We start from the raw sequence: 21,565 nt of genomic DNA on the forward strand, positions 1-21,565 counted from the left end.
ACCATTTTATCTTTTAATCATTTTTTTACATTCCATTTTAATCAAATCTGTCTTCATAAAAACAAATGAAAGCAATTTATCAAAGAGTAAGACACCAATGTCACACCAATATTTCTCATCTTCAAACTGAATATGAAATTCTACAATGTTACACTTACTCCTGTCAAGTGGAACCTTTACAATAAGGTGATTAATTTATCTTGTCTCATACACATTACCAGCTCTGAAAAACCTAGGTGGTTCTAGAAAGTATTGTTCTAAAAAAAGCTGTCCTGAATACACACACTACAAACCCATATGCAAGTTATCTTTACCAATTTGATTCACCCAAACTCAATAAAGGTTAAACTCTTCACAGTACCTTACAAAACTCCATTTTGCTTGATATATACCACAGGGCATATATTATCAGAGCACCTATAAACCATTCCCAGTAACACTTCCCTTGCTATTTCTTTATTCAAATTGATCTACGTTATATCCTCTGCAGCATGATCAATTTTGATTACTGTACCAATGTCTAACCGAGATTTCCTAAAGGTCAACTGCAGAGTTATCTTCCATTGCTGAGAAATTTCTCAATTGAATCAAATCATGGCCCTTACGTCAAATCAAAATTTTGAAAAACCAAGGTAGAATCAAGGGTCACTGGACCTGAAACGTTAACTCTGTTTTTTCCTTCACAGATGCTGCCAGATCTGCTGAGCTTTTCCAGCAACTTTGTTTTTGTTCCTGATTTACAGCATCCGCAGTTCTTCGGTTTTTATTCTGTGTAGAATCAAGTGATGGTTTGTCTTGAAAGTTGCTTCATAAAGTACTGAATTATAAGGAAAGGGACCATGTTGTGAATGAGAACTTTGAGGAGCAGGAAAACAGGCTTGAACAGATCGAGATTGAGGAAGTTGATGTGCTGGAAATTTTAGCGAACATTAAGATTTGTAAGTCCCCAGGGCCAGACCAAATTTATCCTAGGTTGCTCCGGGAAGCGAGAAAGGAGGTTGCTAAGCCGCTGGCAAAGATCTTTGCTTCCTCACTCTCCACGGGAGTCGTACCGGAAGATTGGAGGGAGGCAAATGTTGTTCCTCTTTTCAAGAAAGGGAATAGGGAAATTCCTGGAAATTACAGGCCAGTCAGTCTTATGTCTGTGGTCAGCAAGGTTTTGGAAAGAATTCTGAGGGATAGGATTTATGACCATTTGGGAAAGCATAGCATGATTAAAGGGAGGCAGCATGGCTTTGTGAGGGGCAGGTCATGCCTCACATATCTTATTGAGTTCTTTGGGGAGGTCACGAGACAAGTTTACGAGGGTCGAGCAGTGGATGTGGTGTACATGTACTTCAGCAAGGCATTTGATAAGGTTCCCCACGGCAGGCTCATTCATAAAGTCAGGAGGTATGGGATACAGGTTGATTTGGCTGTCTGGATTCAGAATTGGTTGGGTGACAGGAGGCAGAGAGTGGTTGTAGATGGTAAGTATTCTGCCTGGAGGTCAGTGCTGAGTGGTGTCCCGCAGGGCTCTGTTCTTGGGCCTCTGCTCTTTGTAGTTTTTATAAATGACTTGAATGAGGAGGTTGAGGGGTGGGTTAGTATGTTTGCTGATGACACAAAGGTTGGAGGTGCCGTTTATAGTATCGAGGGCTATTGCAGGCTTCAGTGAGACACTGGCAGTATGCAGAGCTGGGCTGAGAAATGGCAGATGGAGTTCAACCTGGATAAATGCGAGGTGATGCATTTTGGAAGGTCGAACTTAAATGCTGAATATAGGATTAAAGGCAGGAATTTCGGCAGTGTGGAGGAACAGCGGGATCTTGGTGTTAAAGTGCATAGCTCCCTCAAAGTTGCCACCCAAGTGGATAAGGTTGTTAAGAAAGCATATGGTGTTTTGGCTTTCATTAACAGGGGGATCGAGTTTAAGAGCCACGAGGTTATGCTGCAGCTCTACAAAACCCTGGTGAGACCACACTTGGAATATTGTGTCCAGTTCTGGTCGCCCTATTATAGGAAAGATGAGGCGGCTTTGGAGAGGGTGCAAAGGAGATTTACCAGGATGCTGCCCGGACTGGAGGGCTTGTCTTACGAGGAGAGGTTGACTGAGCTCGGACTTTTCTCTCTGGAGAGAAGGAGGAAGAGAGGTGACCTGATCGAGGTGTACAAGGTAATGAGAGGCATGGATAGAGTCGATAGCCAGAGACTTTTCCCCAGGGCAGGATTGACTGCCACGAGGGGTCATAGTTTTAAGGTGTTAGGAGGAAGGTATAGTGGAGACGTCAGAGGGAGGTTCTTCACCCAGAGAGTTGTGAGCACATGGAATAGTTTGCCAGTGGTAGTCGTGGAAGCGGAGTCATTAGTGACATTTAAGCAACCACTGGACATGCACATGGACAGCAGTGAATTGAGGGGAGTGTAGGTTAGGTTATTTTATTTTTGGATTAGGATTATTCCACGGCACAACGTCGTGGGCCGAAGGGCCTGTACTGTGCTGTACTGTTCTATGTTGATAAGGTACTGTGATATGTCATTTCAAAACTCCAAAGTCTTACACATTAGAAATAATGGTGAATCAATGAATAGGTAAATTGCACATTGTCCTGTGTATTTTATATTGTTGGAAGGTTTGAAACTTTTTTCCTTTTATGAGGGTCTGACAGAAATATACATTAAACAATGTGAAACATCTTCACTTTTAAAATGAATGCTCAAGGTGTACACATCACTGTCAGTGTTTACTGTCCATCCGTAGTTACCCTGACAACTAAGTAGATTGTTAGGCCACCTCAGTGAGCAATTAAGAGTTAATCATATTGGCGTGGGACAGGAAATGCACTTCATAAATTTAGAAATAGAAGTGAAACACAGACAAGTCTAAAATTCCACCACAGTGTTTGAAAGCATTTACATTTATAAATAATTCAACTAAGAACACAAAATTGCCACACACAATTCTAAAACAAAATCAACTCTCTGGAGTTTTTAAGCAGCTCAAGCAGCCCTTCAGATCAGCAACCTAAAGTAGTCATTTTGAGATTTGGTGTGCTAGGCAAGATCAGAGAAAACCACCCCAAGAATTTTGCTGCCCTCAATAGTCACCCAATTCTGTCCTGCAAAACACAACACCCAGGCAGAATGGGAATACAGTAAATTTTTAGACTTGCATTTAAGATCATCAGAAAATTAAAGTAATTTACATTTTCAAAGACAGGAGAGAAAACACAAACAGAAAACAAAATTATAAATTACAATTTAAGGAAAACAGGAAACTAATAATATTACTATACATTTCGAGAGGGTGTCTATACATGATTCCACCCTCTGAGGAGTATCATTAGACAGTCAAGATATCTGTTAAGGGACATGTAAGCAGATGAATATACATCAATGCCTCAGTGCAGAGTGGTCATATGGGATTACGTTAGTGTTTTAAAACTTCTCAATATTTAAATGCAGTCTTCTGTAACCACGGAATGATATTATCTAAGAAAATTTGGCTAAAATTGCCTGTTACCTTGGTGTGCAGAATCTGTGCTTCCATCAACAGAGACTGTCTGCATGCTGTTAGAGTGGGGGGCAGCAAGCAGTTCCACATCAGTTCCATCAGACCTGCAATAAAACAAGTTGAAACACTTCATGCAGGTTTAATATTATCTTAATTGTACTGCATTTCATATCTCTAAGGTGTCCAAAAACCTGAAGGATTCAAACAAATGGCCCTTTGGAGCAAATGGGAAATGGCATCATACAACATCTCATGATTATCATATTTTTCAAATTTTCATTAATCATTATCCTTTAACAACAGTTTTGGATTTTTCTCATTCCTAAACCTGCATGTGCTCACACCACTTCAAATAAAGGGACAATTATTTCCCAGGGCTTCTTAAATCAATATCAAGAAATCAAAACAAAACATTATACCCTTTTAGTGGAATTATACGATAAACTCTTCAGATTATTTGTATAAACAGTAGACAGATATTGCAGGTTGTAACCACATATTGTGCTCAATGTATTATCCCTGTGAATAGCTGTACTGTGCTCTATCACGTCAGTAAGTGATCATGACTGTTAACTTCCCCTTACTGATTTCTCCCACTGCTATCTTTCTCCTGCTGCAGATTCAATCACTACTTCCTTTTAGGTGAGGTGAGCTATTGGTTTACACTGACAATGATGCTTTTAAGATAATGGATAAAAGAGCAGTAAAAGAAGATAACACAATATTACACTGTTCCCAAAAATATTTTTATTCATAAAATCTTTAAAAATGCACAACAGTTCAAATTTGACATCAAAGTGCAATGCAGACTTCTTTTAATTTGGTACACAAGGCTCTCATTACACTTGCCATTACAGATTATATTTACATTGTACATTTCCATTTCACATCAAGCACTGTCTACTACGTACAGCTGGAGCAGTTCTACTTATGTTCCAGTCTCTTGCTAAACGACATGCCCTTACCCCACTGAGCCACTGCAACGGCTCTCCTTTGTGTAGTGTTATGCAGAAGACAGGAAAATGCTTGTTTGGAGACCGCAAATAGATGTATTAAGCAGAATGGTGTTCTTTGATGCTACAATATTTTACAATTCTGTGAAATTTTTGTTCATCTTTCAAAAAAGCAGTTCTGAACATTCCAATATGCCAGTCTGCTGCACTGGATCATCAACAACTCCTTGAACTGGAAGTCAAAAACGTCTCAGGCAAATCAAAGAGCTTCTTTCACCAATCTTTGGTCCTCCAATGACACCTAATGTCTGTCTCAATGTGCATTCCTCAGAACAACCTATGACAGCTGGTAGGGATGGACTTGGACAAAAGCTTCTGCAGCTATTTCAACATCTGCTGTAAAGAGACCTTCCAGAAAAGAGTAGTTAACGGTCTCTTGCTCACTGCAGCTGTCTCGTGGGAATCTTGCAGACCTGGGATATGTGTGTGCAGGATGGATCTAACTCGGAAGGCCCATCCCACCCATTAGCTAAGCCATGTACTTGTGTATGTTTTGAGTCTTCCAAAAGGAGGCATTCTGCCAAAAAACATTGACAATCTGCTCAGGAACAATTCAACAGGATTCACCATCTCCTCCTGCTCCACATGGATTTTAAATGCAGACCACTGCCTTATGGACATCCTGCCCCTGGTGCTTTTCTGCACAAAGGTATTCACATTTGGCACAGTAAGGCTGAGGGAAGCATTCTGTGACATTGTGGTCAGATGTTATTGCTTTAGTTTGAGCCAATTCCCTCCTCCTGTTCCTTTCCCATTAAGCATGCGTCCTTAAATCTGCCTGTGTTTATATTAGTGCACTACAAGGAGAAGCCTATAATAAGCTAGCACCCCTGATGCTCTGTAGTCTGCCAGGTGGATCCCAGTGCATCAGCAGCAATAAGTACATACTGTATTCCTCTTTGAAGTGCAATAATTGTAACTGGAAAATAACCTTACATACCAACAAGAAAAAGCTAGCATGGTAAACCTGAGCCACTTCAAAGCTGTCTTGAGTAAAACTGATGGATAGCTCCCAGCAGGAGCTATGTCCCAGGGATGCACCTTGGCATTATTTTTTGTGCCATCTCATTACAGTACCACTGCTAAAAGCAGCAGGATCACAAAGTGGATGGTGATGGCATTCTCACTATTTTTTCTTGCCCATAATACAGCATTAAAAGCAGTCTCTCATTATATTTCTCATCAAAGACATATTATTGATTAACTTTGAAGAGAAATATTGTCTGACTAGCTTAGCAACAAAGCAAACCCCAATACAAAGCCTCACTCACACTCCGACATTTGAGCTGTTGTATGGAATCAGCAAACATGACAAAAAATGAATGAATTTAGAAGTTTCTATTTAAAAATAAAGTGCCTTATTCACTACGGATACACAAATACATTAATAACTCACAGAAAAATATTGTTTCTGTTGCTCATTACTAATTGGATGTTTAAATTATTACTGTATCTCAATCATGAACTGCCAAAATAAATACTGCACTTTACCAGTTCAAATCACATTGGAAGATAACTGTCTACATTTCAATACACTGTGAATAAGTGAAATAGGGGTTGGAAAAAGAAGCAAAGTAGTCCGGATATGGGTTACAGGTAATCTGTACGTCAGTGGGGTCTGGGCCAACTCAGGCTATTAGTTTTCACACAGTTAGTCAGGAAATGTGAATCTAATTCATGGAAACATGAGGAAAGTGGCTGAGAGAAGACAGAGTGCAGAGTTCTGTAAATCTCACCATGATTAATTGCTGACACATTTCTCGGTATTTGAATAACAGGAAAAGCCTCTCACTGAGGCAATCAGGAGGCCCAGATGATATACAAACCCTGCAGGCCAACATGTGCTTCCTGAATTTCCTGTCATACAGGCAACTATTGTCACCGTTGATCGAGATAACTGCAAAAAAAAATCTTTTTTGTTTTTATTCCTTCATTTCACTCAATTTCTAATTCCAGATTTAAACATTACACATTTTAAAAAATAAAAACAATCTATTGTATTCTTTAGAAATTCTCGCTCATTTAAGTCATTTGTATTTAACATTTCACTGTTGATGCCAACTGTAGAACTGGCCTGTAGTTAAACAATGAAATACGGAAGTTATTAACAGGTACCAAGTTCATTCACATTCATGAAACTACTTGAAGTGGAGCAGTTAACTCACTGAAATATAATGGTATTATTTTAACAATTTAGCTCAGGGTTAGACCAGAAGACCATAACACATAGGAATAGGAACAGGCAGTTGAACCTATCAGCTGCTCTGCCAATTAGATTATGGTTGATCTGACAATCTTCAACTCAATTTTCCTGCATCAAGCCCGTAACCCTCGACTCCTCTGCGAATTACAAATCTGTGTCTCACAGCCTTAAATATAACTTAGCCTTGCCAGCACTCTGTGATAAAGAGTTTCACAGATTTTTTTTATCCTCAGAATAAACAAAACCTCTTTGCGTAGCTTAATTGGGCTGGTAAATGGGATTAGAATATTGGGCGCTTGTAATGACCAGTGTAAACTCAAAGGACTGAAAGGTCATTTTCTGTGCTGTAGACCACTATAATACTGGACCCACAACAGTAACCATGGGCTCAAATTTTATTAGTTAGCCTTACATGCAGTATCTTATTGAATGTCTTTTGCAAATCCAAATATATTACATCTACTGTTTTGCCTTTATCTATCCTGCTTAGCACCTTCTCAAACAGGTCAAATAAAATTGTTAGGCATGATTTTCCCTTCCTGAAGGCTTGGCTACTCTGCACAATTATATTATGCATTTCTAACTGCTATTTTATTACATTTAATACTCTAATATTCTCCAACTGACTGATGTTAAGCCAGTTGGCTTATGGTTTCCTAATATTTTGACTCCCTTTCATTTTGAAAATGTTGGCATTTTTTTGATTGTCTGGGTCTTTTCTAGTTTATGGATTTTAAAATCTTTCTTACACTACAATTAAAAGAACATTTTAATAAATCCCAATGTACTCAGAATCACTCCATGGATCTGATGGGTGAAGAGACTTTGCCTTCTGACAATTTCTTGAGTGATACTGTGGACAATGATGGGACATTTAGATTTTTTTTTTTAGGTTGAGACCTATCAGCATTAATATACCAAACCCTGTAGTGAAGGGGAATTGATGACATAGACTAGGCTAAGAACATGGAAGCCCCTACATGTACATACAAGCAACAGACATACAAAGGCTGTTGGACATCTCTGTTGAGATAGAGACACCTTTGAGCAGCAGCATCTGTGACTGGCAAGTTCTCTTTAGTATACCTTCTACTTATCACAAATAGGGAAGAGGCATAAAAGAGGTGCTCCACAAATAAGCTGTCCCTAACTTCCTCCTGGTCAGGAAGTTTCACCCTGCAGGTTACAATCTGTGTGGTCAAATAGAGAAAACTAACTTCTGCGATTTAGAATTTTAAAATATTCGTCAGCAATCTCAAGGGTGGCTATTCAAAAAAGGCAGCAATCTTATCTCATGAATCATCAAGACTCTGAATTGACATAATTGTTCCCAGTGGAACCTGACTTTCAGGTAGGGACAACCGAATGAACAGGCAGTTCCATACGCCCTCCACCAGAAGAGAAAAATTGACAGTGACTCTCCTATCCATGGAGTCGATTTTGTAACCTGAAATTGAATTCTATGTGCACTTGAAGAATGAAAAATGTAATCAACATACCCTGTTTGCTCCACTAGGCAGTTTGCATGGATTGTGTCGACTAACTAATGAGAAAAGTAGTCTATATTTTAGTTTAAATGTTATCTAGACAATAATTCTGAATAATGCCCCAGATGAACTTCTCTTCTGTTTCAACTTTTTGAAATGTATATATCTTGTCCAATTGTTTCTAAAATTTTGGAGCTGCCTCTTTGAATTTTCAATCCCCAAGTTTTTTTTATTTGCAATTCTAACCACTTCTAATTCCACGTCACTTATGTAAATGTGAAATAGTCCCATTACCGACAAAACCTGAAGTACCACAATCCAAACTTCCCCACAATGACATAATTTCTCCGACTAGTATTCGTTTCCTGCAGCTTAGTGGGTTGCTTCATCCATTCCAGTAACTTACACTTCTTCATTACAATTTTGTATCAAATTAATAAATAATGTGAAAGTTAATCAAAATACTTTTTAGAAATCAATGTACAACACGTGAGACGGTTTCAAACAATTCAGTTGGGTTGCCATTTCTTAAAGGAGTGAAGAAGATCAGGCAGAATTTTCTTCTGTCTAAATCCATGTTGACTGCTTTCATCAGATTGTTCTATAGAAAATCTTGATTTTTTCTGATAATCCAGTTCAGTTATTTTACATGTATTGGCAGGATGATTAATTAGAAAACAGGAGCAGTAGGCCATTTGGCCCCTTGAGTCTGCTCCGCCAATCAATGAAATCATGGCTCATCTTACACCTCTGCCATTTTGCCACACTGCTCCACATCCCTCAATATCTGGTATTTGTTCATTGGCTTCTACTTACCTGTATAGCTTTTCTGAATATACATAATGTGTCACCAACACTCACCTTAAAACAAATGGTATTATGGCACAGGACTATAATTAGGCCTCAGTTAGAACATCATACTCAGGTTTGGATTCATCATTCAACTAACTAATGGTAGTTAATACTGGGATTTAGGAAGGGTATAGGAGAAGCCAAAATTCACTACATATTGGTTGCTAAGATAGGTCATAAGAGTTGGGGCTCCACATCACAGCACTATAGACTTAGGATGGTTATAATTGAGACATATAATGGGACAGTTCTGTTGTGCTATCAAGCCTCACTGGGAAGACAGTGTGCTGGAAATCAAGCCCCACTATTGCTGGGGTTGCCGTAAAACTTGAAATGTTTTAACAAAGTACACAAAGTCCCTGACTGGTACTCGGATTACCAGAAAACATGGGGATAAACAGCTGGTTTTCTTTAGTTTCAACTATGTACTGGGGAGTGGGAGAGACTGAGAGCACGGGAGAGAGGGAGGGACACTGACGCCACCAGACATTTCAATGGTCTGAAGTCTTTGTCAGTATCATTCATACACACAAACTCTTCATCTACCCAAGAGCTAGTTAGATAGTTATTGCCAGCCTGTTATCCACAACTGGTCACAACTCCACAAACCAATAAGTGACCTGTTGCTGGCCTAATATTACTCTGTATACACACACTGGAGTGGTGCCATCTTACACCTTCCTCCACTCTGGCAAAGTAACATTGTAAACACGAGTTTCAGAAATATATGTTTTTTAAAAGTAATTCCTTCCTCAATTCTTCATTGTAAGACAGTCCTCTTCCCAGTTCAGCCCACCTTAAAAATCAAGTAAAATGAAAAGATGTGGGACTTTATATTTGATTGGACCTTGCTCCTGAATTTATATCTACTCCATGCCCCATCCCCCTACCTTTTTAAAGTTTCCCAGTTTAAAACATCTCAACAGCCCTAGCAAGCCTCCCAGCAAGGATATCGGACCTATTCAGGTTCAAGTGCAACCCATTCCAGTCCCAGTTACCACAGAAGCTGTCCCAATGATCCAAAAATCTAAAGACATCCTTCCTACACCATCCCTTTAGCTGCATGTTCATCTGACCTATTTTCCTATTCATGCTCAGTAGCATATGGCACTGGAATTGCCAGAGATTACAGTCTTAGTAGTCTTCCTCTTTAATCCCCGACTCTCTCAATTCCCATTGCAGGGCCACATTTCTTTTTGACCCATGTCGTTGGGACCGACATGCTCCATAACTGCTGACTGTTCATTCTCTCCCTTCAGAATGCCCTCAACCTTCTGAGTCATCCCCGATCCTGGCTCCAGGGAGGCAACATACCATTTGGAAGGTCTCATTTGCTGCCACAGAACTGCCTGCTGGTTTTCCTTACAATCAAGTCCCCAGTCACTAAAGCTCTCCCAGTCTTTTGTCTCCCTTTCCGTACAGAAGAGACAACTGTGGTACCACAAACTTTGCTGTTGCTGCTTTCCCCTAAGAGGGCCCTCCTCCAACAATATGCAACATGGTATTTCAAGGTATATTGAGAGAGGATAGTCACAGGGAATTCCTGCACCATCTGCCCACGCTTGCCAGCCTTCCAGGTAGGTCACTTAATGCTTTTCTGCCTGTGTAGCCCTTACTAGTGCAGTGACCAGCTCACTAAATGTGCTACCCACAACAGCCTCAGCATCCTGGGTGCTCCATAGTGGGTTTACTTACAGCTCCAGGTGCTCCACACTCTTCCTACATACGTGGTCACCATGGACACTGGAAGTATACTGGGGGGCATACATTGAGAGAATCTTTTCCCCATGGCAGACATGTCCAAGACCAGACTGCTTAAGTGTTAAGGTGAGGAGTAAATGGTTTAGAGAAGATCCGAGAGAAAAAAAAAGCAAACATTCAGCTAGAGGGTGGTACAAACTTGCTGCCTGGCAGGGTGTTGGAAGCAAGTACTCTCACATTTAAAAAGCAGCTGGATTAGTAGTTAAAATGTCACAGCAGAGTAGGTTATGGACCAAATGAGATTAATGCAGTTTGGTTTTGTTGGCTGACGTAAACATGGTGGGCTGAAGGGTCTTTTCTATGCTGTATGACTATGACAATTTTTTCACTTTCACAATGCTCCTGAAGCCTCATAATGCACACATCAGTCTAAATGCATTAGTGAAGTGCAATCACTTGGATTTAGCTGTGATTATAACAGCATGAAGCAAGTACACTTCATGACCCTTAAACTGGGGAACTGATTTCCCCTAAGTCATTCAACATTATAAGAAAGTATTTTGCCCTAAATAGAAAACATGATTCACAATGACCACTTCCTGCAAGGCCTGTCCAATGAATCATTCCTGTTCAAGTGAACATTTTTATGCATGAGCTCAGCAAGAGTCAGCAAAGATTTTAACCAATACCACTACAAAGCTCAATGATATGAATAAACGTCCAAATTTTAAAAAAACACTAAGTAGTTACCGAGAGCAGGAGGAAAGCTGATTTCTCTCATCCAAGCAACGTTATGCTGTGACTGATTGTATTCCTCCCACTAACACCTTGTGTATGAGATCACAAACTCAGCACTGGCCAGGGATGAAACCAGTGTTAATTATTTTTTCATCATCCTGTTCAGAATAGGTTCTGATTCATCTCCATGGTAGGTGGGGACTTGAGGTAGGAATAGTACCATGGTGTCACAAGGCCCTCAATATAATGCAGAGTTGGTAGCATGTTTTATAAATTTATTCCCAGCTGGGCATAAACCACATGGTCATGGTCCTCATCACCTGCTGATCTTAATTGGCCCAATTTCAGGCAAACAAAATCAGAAAAGTTGCTTCAACTTCTTAATCTACCTGTTCCCAACAGAAACACAATCAAGATATCAAACCCAGATCTATCTAAGCACCATGTAATCAAACCTCCACTGGCTCCATAGTAAATGTAAATTCTGAGAATTAAATACAAAAATGGCAGACTTCAACTACTAGAGGGTGTTTTTATCTTCTTATACTGATATAGCACTTTCAGTTTTCAGGGCAAAAATTTACAGTAGCTCAGAAAAGATCTAAAGGATATCTCCTTTAAATTTACATCTGAAAGAATACATAAAATTCTTGTAAAAGAATTAGAAAGGGAAGCAGGAATAGACCATATGCCTCCTCAATAAAATCATGGCTTCTTATTCTCCACTTTCTGATCCCAAACCCTAATCCTCTATTGCTGACATTCTTTCAAGAGTTCTCAATATGCCCAAGTTTTAATAAATAATAAACTCAACAATCAACCTAATCCCAACAAACTATAATTTTTGATAACTGGGAGACTTCACTACTTACTTAAATTTACAGGTCACAATTAAGCCAGTGGACAATTGAGAGAAAGAATGCAAAATTAGTTCCCCAATGGGTTAATAATGGAAAAGGCACTAGATAATAAATACCTAAAAGCTCAAGATTAATTTTCAGTTATTCGATTTAAGCTCAGTCCTACCATTAGGTAAGAACAGAATCAGCTCAGCTGCAGTAAAAAACTCTGTCACTACTAAATAGCTTATGAGAACTTTCTCTTAATCTTGACTCAAAGAATTGCTATGGGTCAGTAAGTCACTTCCTTCAGAGAAAACAGAGCAAAATAAATGAATCTATCACTGTTCTATTTGTAGCTGCAAGGTGCTTTTGACCCATTTTTTTCTGTATTGTCTTCAGATTCTATTGCAAAACAATGTTAAGCTTTTCATCAGTCTTAGAACACAATCTCTCTTTCCTAGTACGTTCATTTCTGCTAAAATGGTGAAATTGCAAACATAGTTTTTGTTTGAGATTTCACAGAATTTAGGTGAATAAAGCTGTCCAATTTCTTGAAAATTGAATAGATGAAATGTGTTACTCCAAATGTTTGTCACATAACAAATTTTGTGGTTATAACTTTTATCACTGAGTAATGCTGTGGTTTCCCGGCTTGCTGGTCTACATGATCTACTTTCAAAGCTCTGAAAATACTTCACATTGGGTCTCCTTGCCAGCTGGTAGATCAAAAGATGAAATAAGCCTTGCTCATGTCAGGGCAGCAGAATATGTAGAACAATATTGTTATCAAATGGTACATTCAGGAGAGCACTGGAATAGTTGAGACTGAAGGTGACAAAGGCATGAATGAGGATTTCAGCAGAAGAACTGAGACAGAACTGGAGTCAGGTGAGGTTAGAAACATTGTCACACGGCAATCTCAACATCAGCCCAAGTTTGGTCACCCCTTTCATGATGCCATTTCATCTTTATTAATTTCCAATATGATCTCAATACCATGTACATATTACAGGGCTGACCCAAAGCCTATGCCACTTAAATATATTTATTTTAACAAAACAAAACAAAACAATCTTGTAGACATACAAAACACTCTGTTCAATGTATCTATTCAGCATGTGATGTGATGACTAACAACATCCTTTTAAAGAAGTGAAAGTCATGTTGTAACATAGCAGTGTACCGCAACAAACATACAACAGATTTTGATTTACAAAACAGTTACCATGCCTTACAAAACTGCAAATACTTAGTACAAGAAAAGGTTCACTCGTAAGACTTGGAGAAATAAGTCCATTTTGAATGAAAATCTTATTTCTTTAATCTTATGGCCTTTAATGAGATGCTACATAATTTCTTCTTTTTCTTGTACTAAATACATATCAACAAATTGCAGATTGTACTATTTTGTATAATTCTGAAGTCAAGGAAGCACCAAAAAGGGAAGACAGAATAAATACTTTATATTCAGGTCACCACTTTTAAAAACTGCAGGATAATGAAAAAACGCAGACAAAGTTCAGATCTTGTTTTGCATAAATAAATTTGTTTTACAGAAATCCTGTTTCAGAGCACATGAAAATTCATTTAACTCATATCAACTCACTCATCATCTTACTATTACAATGTCTGATTGAGTTACCAATTTAAACAAACGTTTTCGAACTGCGTATTCATGCTCCTGCGCAATGTGATAGAACAGATATTGAATCAGAGCTGGCTGAAGCACCTAAGCAGCAGTGAGGGCTCAAGGCAGTACATTAGTTAAGCTCTTTAGAAGAGATTAAAGGTCACACTGAGATGAACGAGGATGGAAAGTAACTTGACAAAAAAAAGAACAGTGGATGCTGGAAATCTGAAAGAAAAACAGAAATCACTGGAAAATCTCAGCAGGTCTGGTAATATCTGTGAGAGAAATCAGACAGAACTTCAGATTTAGAATTTTGGTTCAGAAGAGTCACTGGATCCAAAATGTTAACTCTGTTTTCTATCCACAGATGCTGCCAGACCTGCTGAAATTTTCAGGAATTTCTGTTTTGTTTGAAAAAGTAACTTATAGAACTGAATATACCAGGTACCAGAAATCTGACTTGCAACTTTAATTTTTATGTACTTGTGCAACTATCATATTGGTACCATTATGTGGACTTTTAGCATTCACATGTTAAAAGGAAAACAAAGAAGAAATTGAGTCTTACCATGCGTTTATACATTCTCTAATATCTGTTGTCCATAAATTCAACTGTTGGTCATTGAAAGCTTCAAAAATAACTTCTAAGAAGCTGCTGACCTAGTTCAAGGGAAGAGAAATATCAAGATTCAGGAAATAGCTTCAAAAAAGGAAAAGAACAAAAATCTAACCTTGTTTCCTTGAGGCTCCATGGTCTATTACACCTCAAAGTCACATCAATATCTTTTCTAAAAATGAATGAATGTTTTTATAAAATTACTTTTTTTGTATATAGGATTTGCTTAACTATGGGATTTCATAACTGGTTTTCCATCCAAATTTTCAATGACAGATCTATGTTTTGTTGTTAGATTATTGCTATTTTTCTTCCACCAAGGAAGGAAACTCAAAGCAGATAGTGAAGTTTGCACAATGCAACAACAAGCAGAAACTTATTCATGCTCCCAAGACTAATTATTTAGGCCACTCTATGGCATGTACCTTTCCCCATTTAAGAAAGCAAGCACATGACTTGCTCCAAGGCCTCTGTTCATACTATCCTGTCACAAGCTACTGCAAAATACAACACAGCAGATCAGAGTGCTGTCTCCATCTACTACTCTCTCTGACTTTAGGCTAATCTTCCCATCACCATCCCTGGATTTCACAAATAATCCTCTACATAAGAACAGTGAATGCAAGCCTGCTTCCTACCAATTCTATTTGACAGTATTTCACAGCATATTTACGAAATCATAAATACTCAGAAAAGTGTGTGTTTGAACTAGTGTTAATCATCTGGATATTTGTGATTGTTACTGACTGGAGAGGCCTGATGCAGTTAGTATCGAAACAGTAAGTTACTACCAGTATTGAAAGTAAGTCACTTAAATATTTGTTAAATTCAATTTTAAAAATTATTGTATTTAGATTTGGCAATTATTAGATTTACTTTAATTTTTTTCATGTGTGCACTGCTAGGAAAACCAATATATTGTCCTCTCCTAGTTGTACTTGAAAAGGTAATGGTGAACCACCTTTTTGAAATGTGATCCACCTGGTGTAGATACATCAACTATAGTGTTAAGAAGTGAGTTACAGGAATTTGACTCGGTGACAGCAAAGGTAAAAATATAGTTCCAAGTTAAGATGGTGTGACTTGTACACAAGTATATAAATCACATGTGGAATTGCAAAATATAAGCATGTTTAGTGGTAATCTGTACATTTGTGTGGATTTGGAATGATTTGTTATTGGTGGTGTTACAGTATTAGTATCTGTACGAGTTTGTTTAATTGTTTTAGCGTTTGTCTATGTACATTCCTGGTGTTTTAATCATTTGAAAAATCTCTAACTCTTGGGTACATATATAGTAGCGTGATTTAATGCTGAATGGAATTGTAGCAACAATATAACGCGAATGTTAATAAGTCTGTTAAGAAGTCTCTCAGGAACAGTTGAACAAAGGGATACCATCTTGTTATCTGAAGTCACATTTCAGAGTTGCCAGTTGAATAGAACCTAAAATCATGAATGACAACTAGCCAACAACCATACTCAATGGTGGCGCTGAAGGAAACAAATGTTTTCAACATCTGGTTTTTGACAGCTTCGCTGTGATTTGGTTGCACTAGTGTGATTGTGTTTGGTTAACTATTTGTGTTTGTGGTTTTGCGGTTGTGCACCTTTTAGCACACTTTTGTTCATTTTTTTCTGCATGAAGACACTTCTGTAATTTTTTCATTCTTTGTTCTACATTAATGATTAGGAATTTGCTAGTTTGAAACATTTACTATTTTCTCTCAGTCATTTGAGCTGGGAGTGTTCATCAAGGCCCAAGGCTGAAAATTGGAACTGGATTCTAAAGACCTAGTCAAGCAAACACAGGAAGGGCAACATTTGTGGAGCAGGTTAGACATGAAGCTGTGAAAATAGATCCACAAATTTTTCTTTCATTTTTTTTTCCCGCAGCGGGAAAACCAATTGTCAAGACATGGATTGTATATGTTTGCTCAAACATTAATTTTATTAATGTTAAACCCCAGATTAAACCCCATCATAATCAGAGATTTTCAGTCTTTATGGAGACCACAAGTATACCACCTTCATAGTGAACTGTGCTGCGACAGCACCACTTAATGGCTTTCTGTAAAAGCATGACATGAAACGTTGACAGTGGTTTGTCCCTTTACACATCAACATAAAAAATACTCAAAATTTGCAATATGAAGTGAGAATTTTGCACAATACTTTATATTACAGGTAACAAATAATTGAAATATGATTGAAGTCATCAAGATATTAACGGGAAAAGATACAGTAGACAAAAAAGCTATTTCCACTGGTTGGGAACTCTAAAACTAGGGACACAGTCTGAGAATTAGGACCAGAGAGATGTTGGGAAGGTCTCTACACACAAAAGGTGGTTGAAATTTGTGACTCTCTTCCACAAATGGCAATGGATGAAGGATCAGTTGTTAAATTTAAATCTGAGACGGATATTATTTTCTTGTGCAAAGGTATTAAGGGGTATGAGCCACAGGCAGGGATATGGTGGGAGGCCACAGATCAGCCATGATCACATTAAATGGTGGAACACACTTAAGGGGTTGAACGGCCTACTTCTGTTTCTAAATGACTTGACTTATGAATAACGTGTCCAAATTATGTGAATCAAACCAAGTAGGTCTATTTATTCAATTTGTTCCTATTTCATGCAATCCCCCATTACCTCTGACACTTGAAAGTCCATGTGTACCCTGTCAATTGGATCTCTACGTCATCCTAGAGGGATGTCTTTCATGACTTTTGTTTCAGTTAGAAGAACTACCTACACAAGGCAGTTAGCACAGGAATTCATAAATAACATTATAATTGTTCCTCAAAATTACCTTGTAATCAGTGTTCTAGCCTGTGCTGGGTATTTGGCCTCCAAATCTCAAGGTATTTAAATCCACCTGGAAAGAACTTGGGCAAATTGTTCTCCCATTTTAGAATATAGAAAAGAATATCAAAAAAGGGTATTTCTAACAACATGAGCACTGAATTATGTGCATGTTGGGATTAGGTTAAACATGTAACTGGACCAAGAGAAAATTAATATATAAGCTGCCTTTAGGCAACATTGTTATTCTAGCCTAGTCTAGTCATAGTATCAGAATGATGTAGTGGAAACTGTCTGATGCTTATAGCATTCAACTGGGAGGATATCAATGCATTCAGAAGGGTAAGTTAGCAGTACAGAAGGAGAGATAAAAGCACCAAAAGTTAATTTTAACTTTATTATTCAAATAAGCAGGAATAGTGCATAACAGCTTTAATTCTTAAATGACGATAAACTCTGTGTAATAATAGTTAACGCTATCATCTGGAGATTTTTGAAGTGATAACAAGGAAAGTTGATGAAGGTAACACTGTTGATAGGGTACACATGGACTTTCAAAGGTTTTCAATACAATGCCACCAAACAAACAAGTAAAATGTTTTGGCTCGCATAATAAAGGGCAGACTAGCAACGTGGATGCAAAGCCTGAGTGATAGGAAACAGAGTTAAAACAGAAAAATCATCAACGGATGTTTTTTTGGACTAGGACTGACGCAGGGTTTGTTGTGGAGTTCTCCAAGAGTCAGTATTGGGAGCCTTGCTTTTTCAGATATATATAGAGCTGGGTCTGTGTGTGCAGGATACAATTTCAAAGTTTGTGGAATGTCTGAAACTCGGGACATCAGTAAAACTGTTTGGAGGATGGAGTAGGACTTCAAAAGGACACTGACAAGTTGGCAAAGTTGACAGATAAGTAACAGATGACGTTCCATGCAGAGAGGTGTAAGGTGATGCATTCTCATAGGAAGAATATAGACAATGTAAAGGGTATAAATCTGAAGGGGATGCAGAAGCAGAAGGGCAAGGGTGCACATGTGCACAAATCACTGACGGTGACAGGATTGGTGGAGAGAGATTTCATAAAGCATACAATTTCCTGGATGCCAAACTATAAGAAAGATTCGAATGCATTGCAGTTCATGTGGAAGGGGCTTTCAAGACTAGTTCCAGGATGAAAACTTTCAGTCATGAGGGCAGACTGGAAAAGTTTGGACAGTTCATCTTGATTAGATTAGATTCCCTACAGTGTGGAAACAGGCCCTTCGGCCCAACAAGTCCACACCGCCCTTTGGAGCATCCCATCCAGACTCATCCCCCTATAACCCAGACACCCCTGAACACTACAGGCAATTTAGCACGGCCAATCCACCTGGCCTGCACATCTACGGACTGTGGGAGGAAACCGGAACACCCGGAGGAAACCCACGCAGACACGGGGAGAATGTGCAAAGACACACAGACAGTTGCCCGAAGGTGGAATCGAACACAGGTCCCTGGTGCTGTGAGGCTGCAGTGCTAACCATTGAGCCACCTTGGAGAGAAGTCAATGAGGAGATCCAATGGAATATTTCAAATCTCACTGAAGTGAGTTGGATAGAGTACTTAGGGTCAAATTGTTCCTATTCACAAAACATTCAAGAATGAAAGGCACAGAAATAAAGTCATCTGCAAAGGAACAAAATGAGATATGAGAAAAAACGTTTTCACATAACAAGTGGTTCAGGCCTGGAATGCATGCCTGAAGTGTGGTGCAGGCAGAGTCAGTTGAGGCACTCAAGAGGACTTAATAGATTATTATTTAAACAGAAACCACGTGCAAGGGTATGGGGAATGGGCAAGGAATTACACTAAGCCACAACACTCATTTGGACAGCCAATGCACACTTGATGGGCCAAATAACCTCTTTCTGCTCGATAACACTTCTAATTGTACTCATTTGTACTAACAGTTTCTTTTTTTTAAAACATATTTCAAATGCTCCTTTTAAGTTCTCAAGGTTCTTAGAAGAACATTGCTGAGGAGAATAAAACACCATTCAATCCTACCAAATGCAATGTATGAAATGTATTCATTGATGCCCCCAAAAAATTTTCCAAGCTATAATTGCAATATTATATTCCTCATTTCTGAAGCAAATTACTTGAATTCCTTCTTCTACTTTTGCTTCTGGGACATGAAGTTATCAAGTATTGTGAACGGCAAGCCTAGAGGAAGTGCCTTCTTCAGAGAGAGACAAGTCTCTGAAACAAAAGGTGAAGGCCTCTACAATTGTTGAATATCTACAAAATTAACCAACAGCTGCAAAGCTTGCACATTGATGGAAGATACATTTGCTCATCAGACAAGCCTGGAATTCTGGACTAAAATCCTCCACATAGAACCTCAAGGTCTGGCATTATAATTGTCCAATATATGACTGAAGGTAGAAAGAATTTTGGTTCGCTGTACTGCTCCAGATATGTGATGCTGCAGCCAACAAATTAAATTAAATACAATTTGTACTTCAATAAAAAAAAGTCACAAAAATGTCATAAAAAGTGGATTCCAGATTGGTGAGATGTTCAAATGGAAACATCTGTAACTCACTGAGAATATACAATGATGAAAGATTTTCACAAGTTAAGAAAGAGATAAATCAATGCCACCAGCATGTAAACTTCATCGTTTGATGGACATTATCACAAATAGTTTGTTGTTCAGAACACTGCTCATAATGCATCTTCTAAATGATACATAACATAGATCATTATTGAGTACCTTATTACAGCACCAGCAATTAGAGCTTATTTGCAACAAACAATTCAACACAGCACAACTGGTGTAATTCCACAGCACAAAAATGTCCTAAAGGCACTTCAACCCATTGCTTTACTCTTAACAGATCTTCTGATCACACCATGTCCCATCCTAGTTCACATTAGTCAATATTGCAAACTTCTTCTGTTAAGCTTTATCCCTCTTTCCTTTAAATTAGCTGTCTTAACCCTCTACTCAAAATACCAGCCCCTGACCCCACTCTCATTTCATGTTACTAACCCATCTCCACCCTTCATTTCCTTTTCAAAGTAATTGAAAGTGCTGTCAACTCATCTCCAAAATCTGAAAGCATATCACTAGTTTTTACGTAAGACACCCAGGCTCTACTTCAGTACCACCTCCCTTTATTCCAGTATTGTTAAATTATCAGACAACGAATTCAACATCCAATATCACAATATCAGAAATTTCCTCCAATTAAATATCAGGAAGAATGAAATTGTTGTTTTCAGTCACTGCTACAAACTCTGTTCCTAGCTATTGGTTCCAGCTTTCTCCCTGGCAACAACCGGAGATAAAAGCGGTTTGTTTGCAATCTTGGTGAAACATCTGCCACAATGATAAGCTTTCAGCCTCATGTGTGTGCTGCCCATATTCAAATCAGCAACAACCAATTTTGCTTGTCTCAGTTCATTAGCTGCTGAAACCTTCATTTAGCTTTGTTATTTTTAGCCTCAACTACCCCAAAGCTAGTCTCCCACATTGTACCCCTTGCAAAACCAAGGTCATGCATAAACACTGCTGGGTCATGTCTCAACCTGTACCAAGTCCCATTGTCTTCTGGCCCCGTGCTTTCTGATCACCTACATTGGCTCCTGGTCAAGCAAAGCCTTCATTATAAAATTCTCATCTTTGTTTTCAAATACCTATGTGACCTTGCACCTCTGTAGCCTCACTATTAACAAGTGCTTGATTTTGTTGTTGGTGCCCCTTCAGCTCCTGTTATGTTAATCCAACCAGTTTTGGGGGTCTTGCCTTCATTTGCCTCTGCTCCAATTCTGACTTGGCCTTCCCACACCTTCCACCCTCACTACCTTGTTTTCTGCTTTCAGACACTCTTTACAACTTACCTTTTGATCATCTGACCCAATATCTCCTAATTTGGTAGCATCTCACGTTTTGTTCAATAATGCTCCGGTGAAATGCCTTGAGACATTTTGTTAGGGATGCACTATAAATAAGGTGTTGTGGTAGTAGTTATCAACTGTTATTTACCTTGAGTACGAAAGTGTTTATGTTGTCTGGCATCTCGAGCTGAGTACACTTCCTTATCTCTGTAATTGCAGAGCAAAGAGTACTGTGCTTCGGTTTTGAGCACTGAAAAAGATATATAAACAGAAAAAAATTAGGATAAATTTGTTTC

The 21,565-nt window shown here is 38.6% G+C and overlaps 1 protein-coding gene across 5 annotated transcripts in view; it reads right to left on the minus strand.

Moving 5' to 3' along the window:
• Window positions 1-21,565, minus strand: part of sh2b3 (SH2B adaptor protein 3) — a 165,749-nt gene that overhangs the window by 31,887 nt on the left and 112,297 nt on the right. For all 5 annotated transcript variants that reach the window (XM_048556657.2, XM_048556659.2, XM_048556658.2 and 2 more), the window contains exons 3-5: window positions 21,418-21,519; window positions 14,528-14,619; window positions 3,503-3,597 (exon numbers count right to left, since the gene is read on the minus strand). In XM_048556657.2, coding sequence (XP_048412614.2) covers window positions 3,503-3,597; window positions 14,528-14,619; window positions 21,418-21,519 — 289 coding nt within the window. The remainder of the gene's footprint in view (window positions 1-3,502; window positions 3,598-14,527; window positions 14,620-21,417; window positions 21,520-21,565) is intronic.

The sequence above is a fragment of the Stegostoma tigrinum genome, chromosome 26 (assembly GCF_030684315.1).
Source record: "Stegostoma tigrinum isolate sSteTig4 chromosome 26, sSteTig4.hap1, whole genome shotgun sequence".
Lineage (NCBI taxonomy): Eukaryota > Metazoa > Chordata > Chondrichthyes > Orectolobiformes > Stegostomatidae > Stegostoma > Stegostoma tigrinum.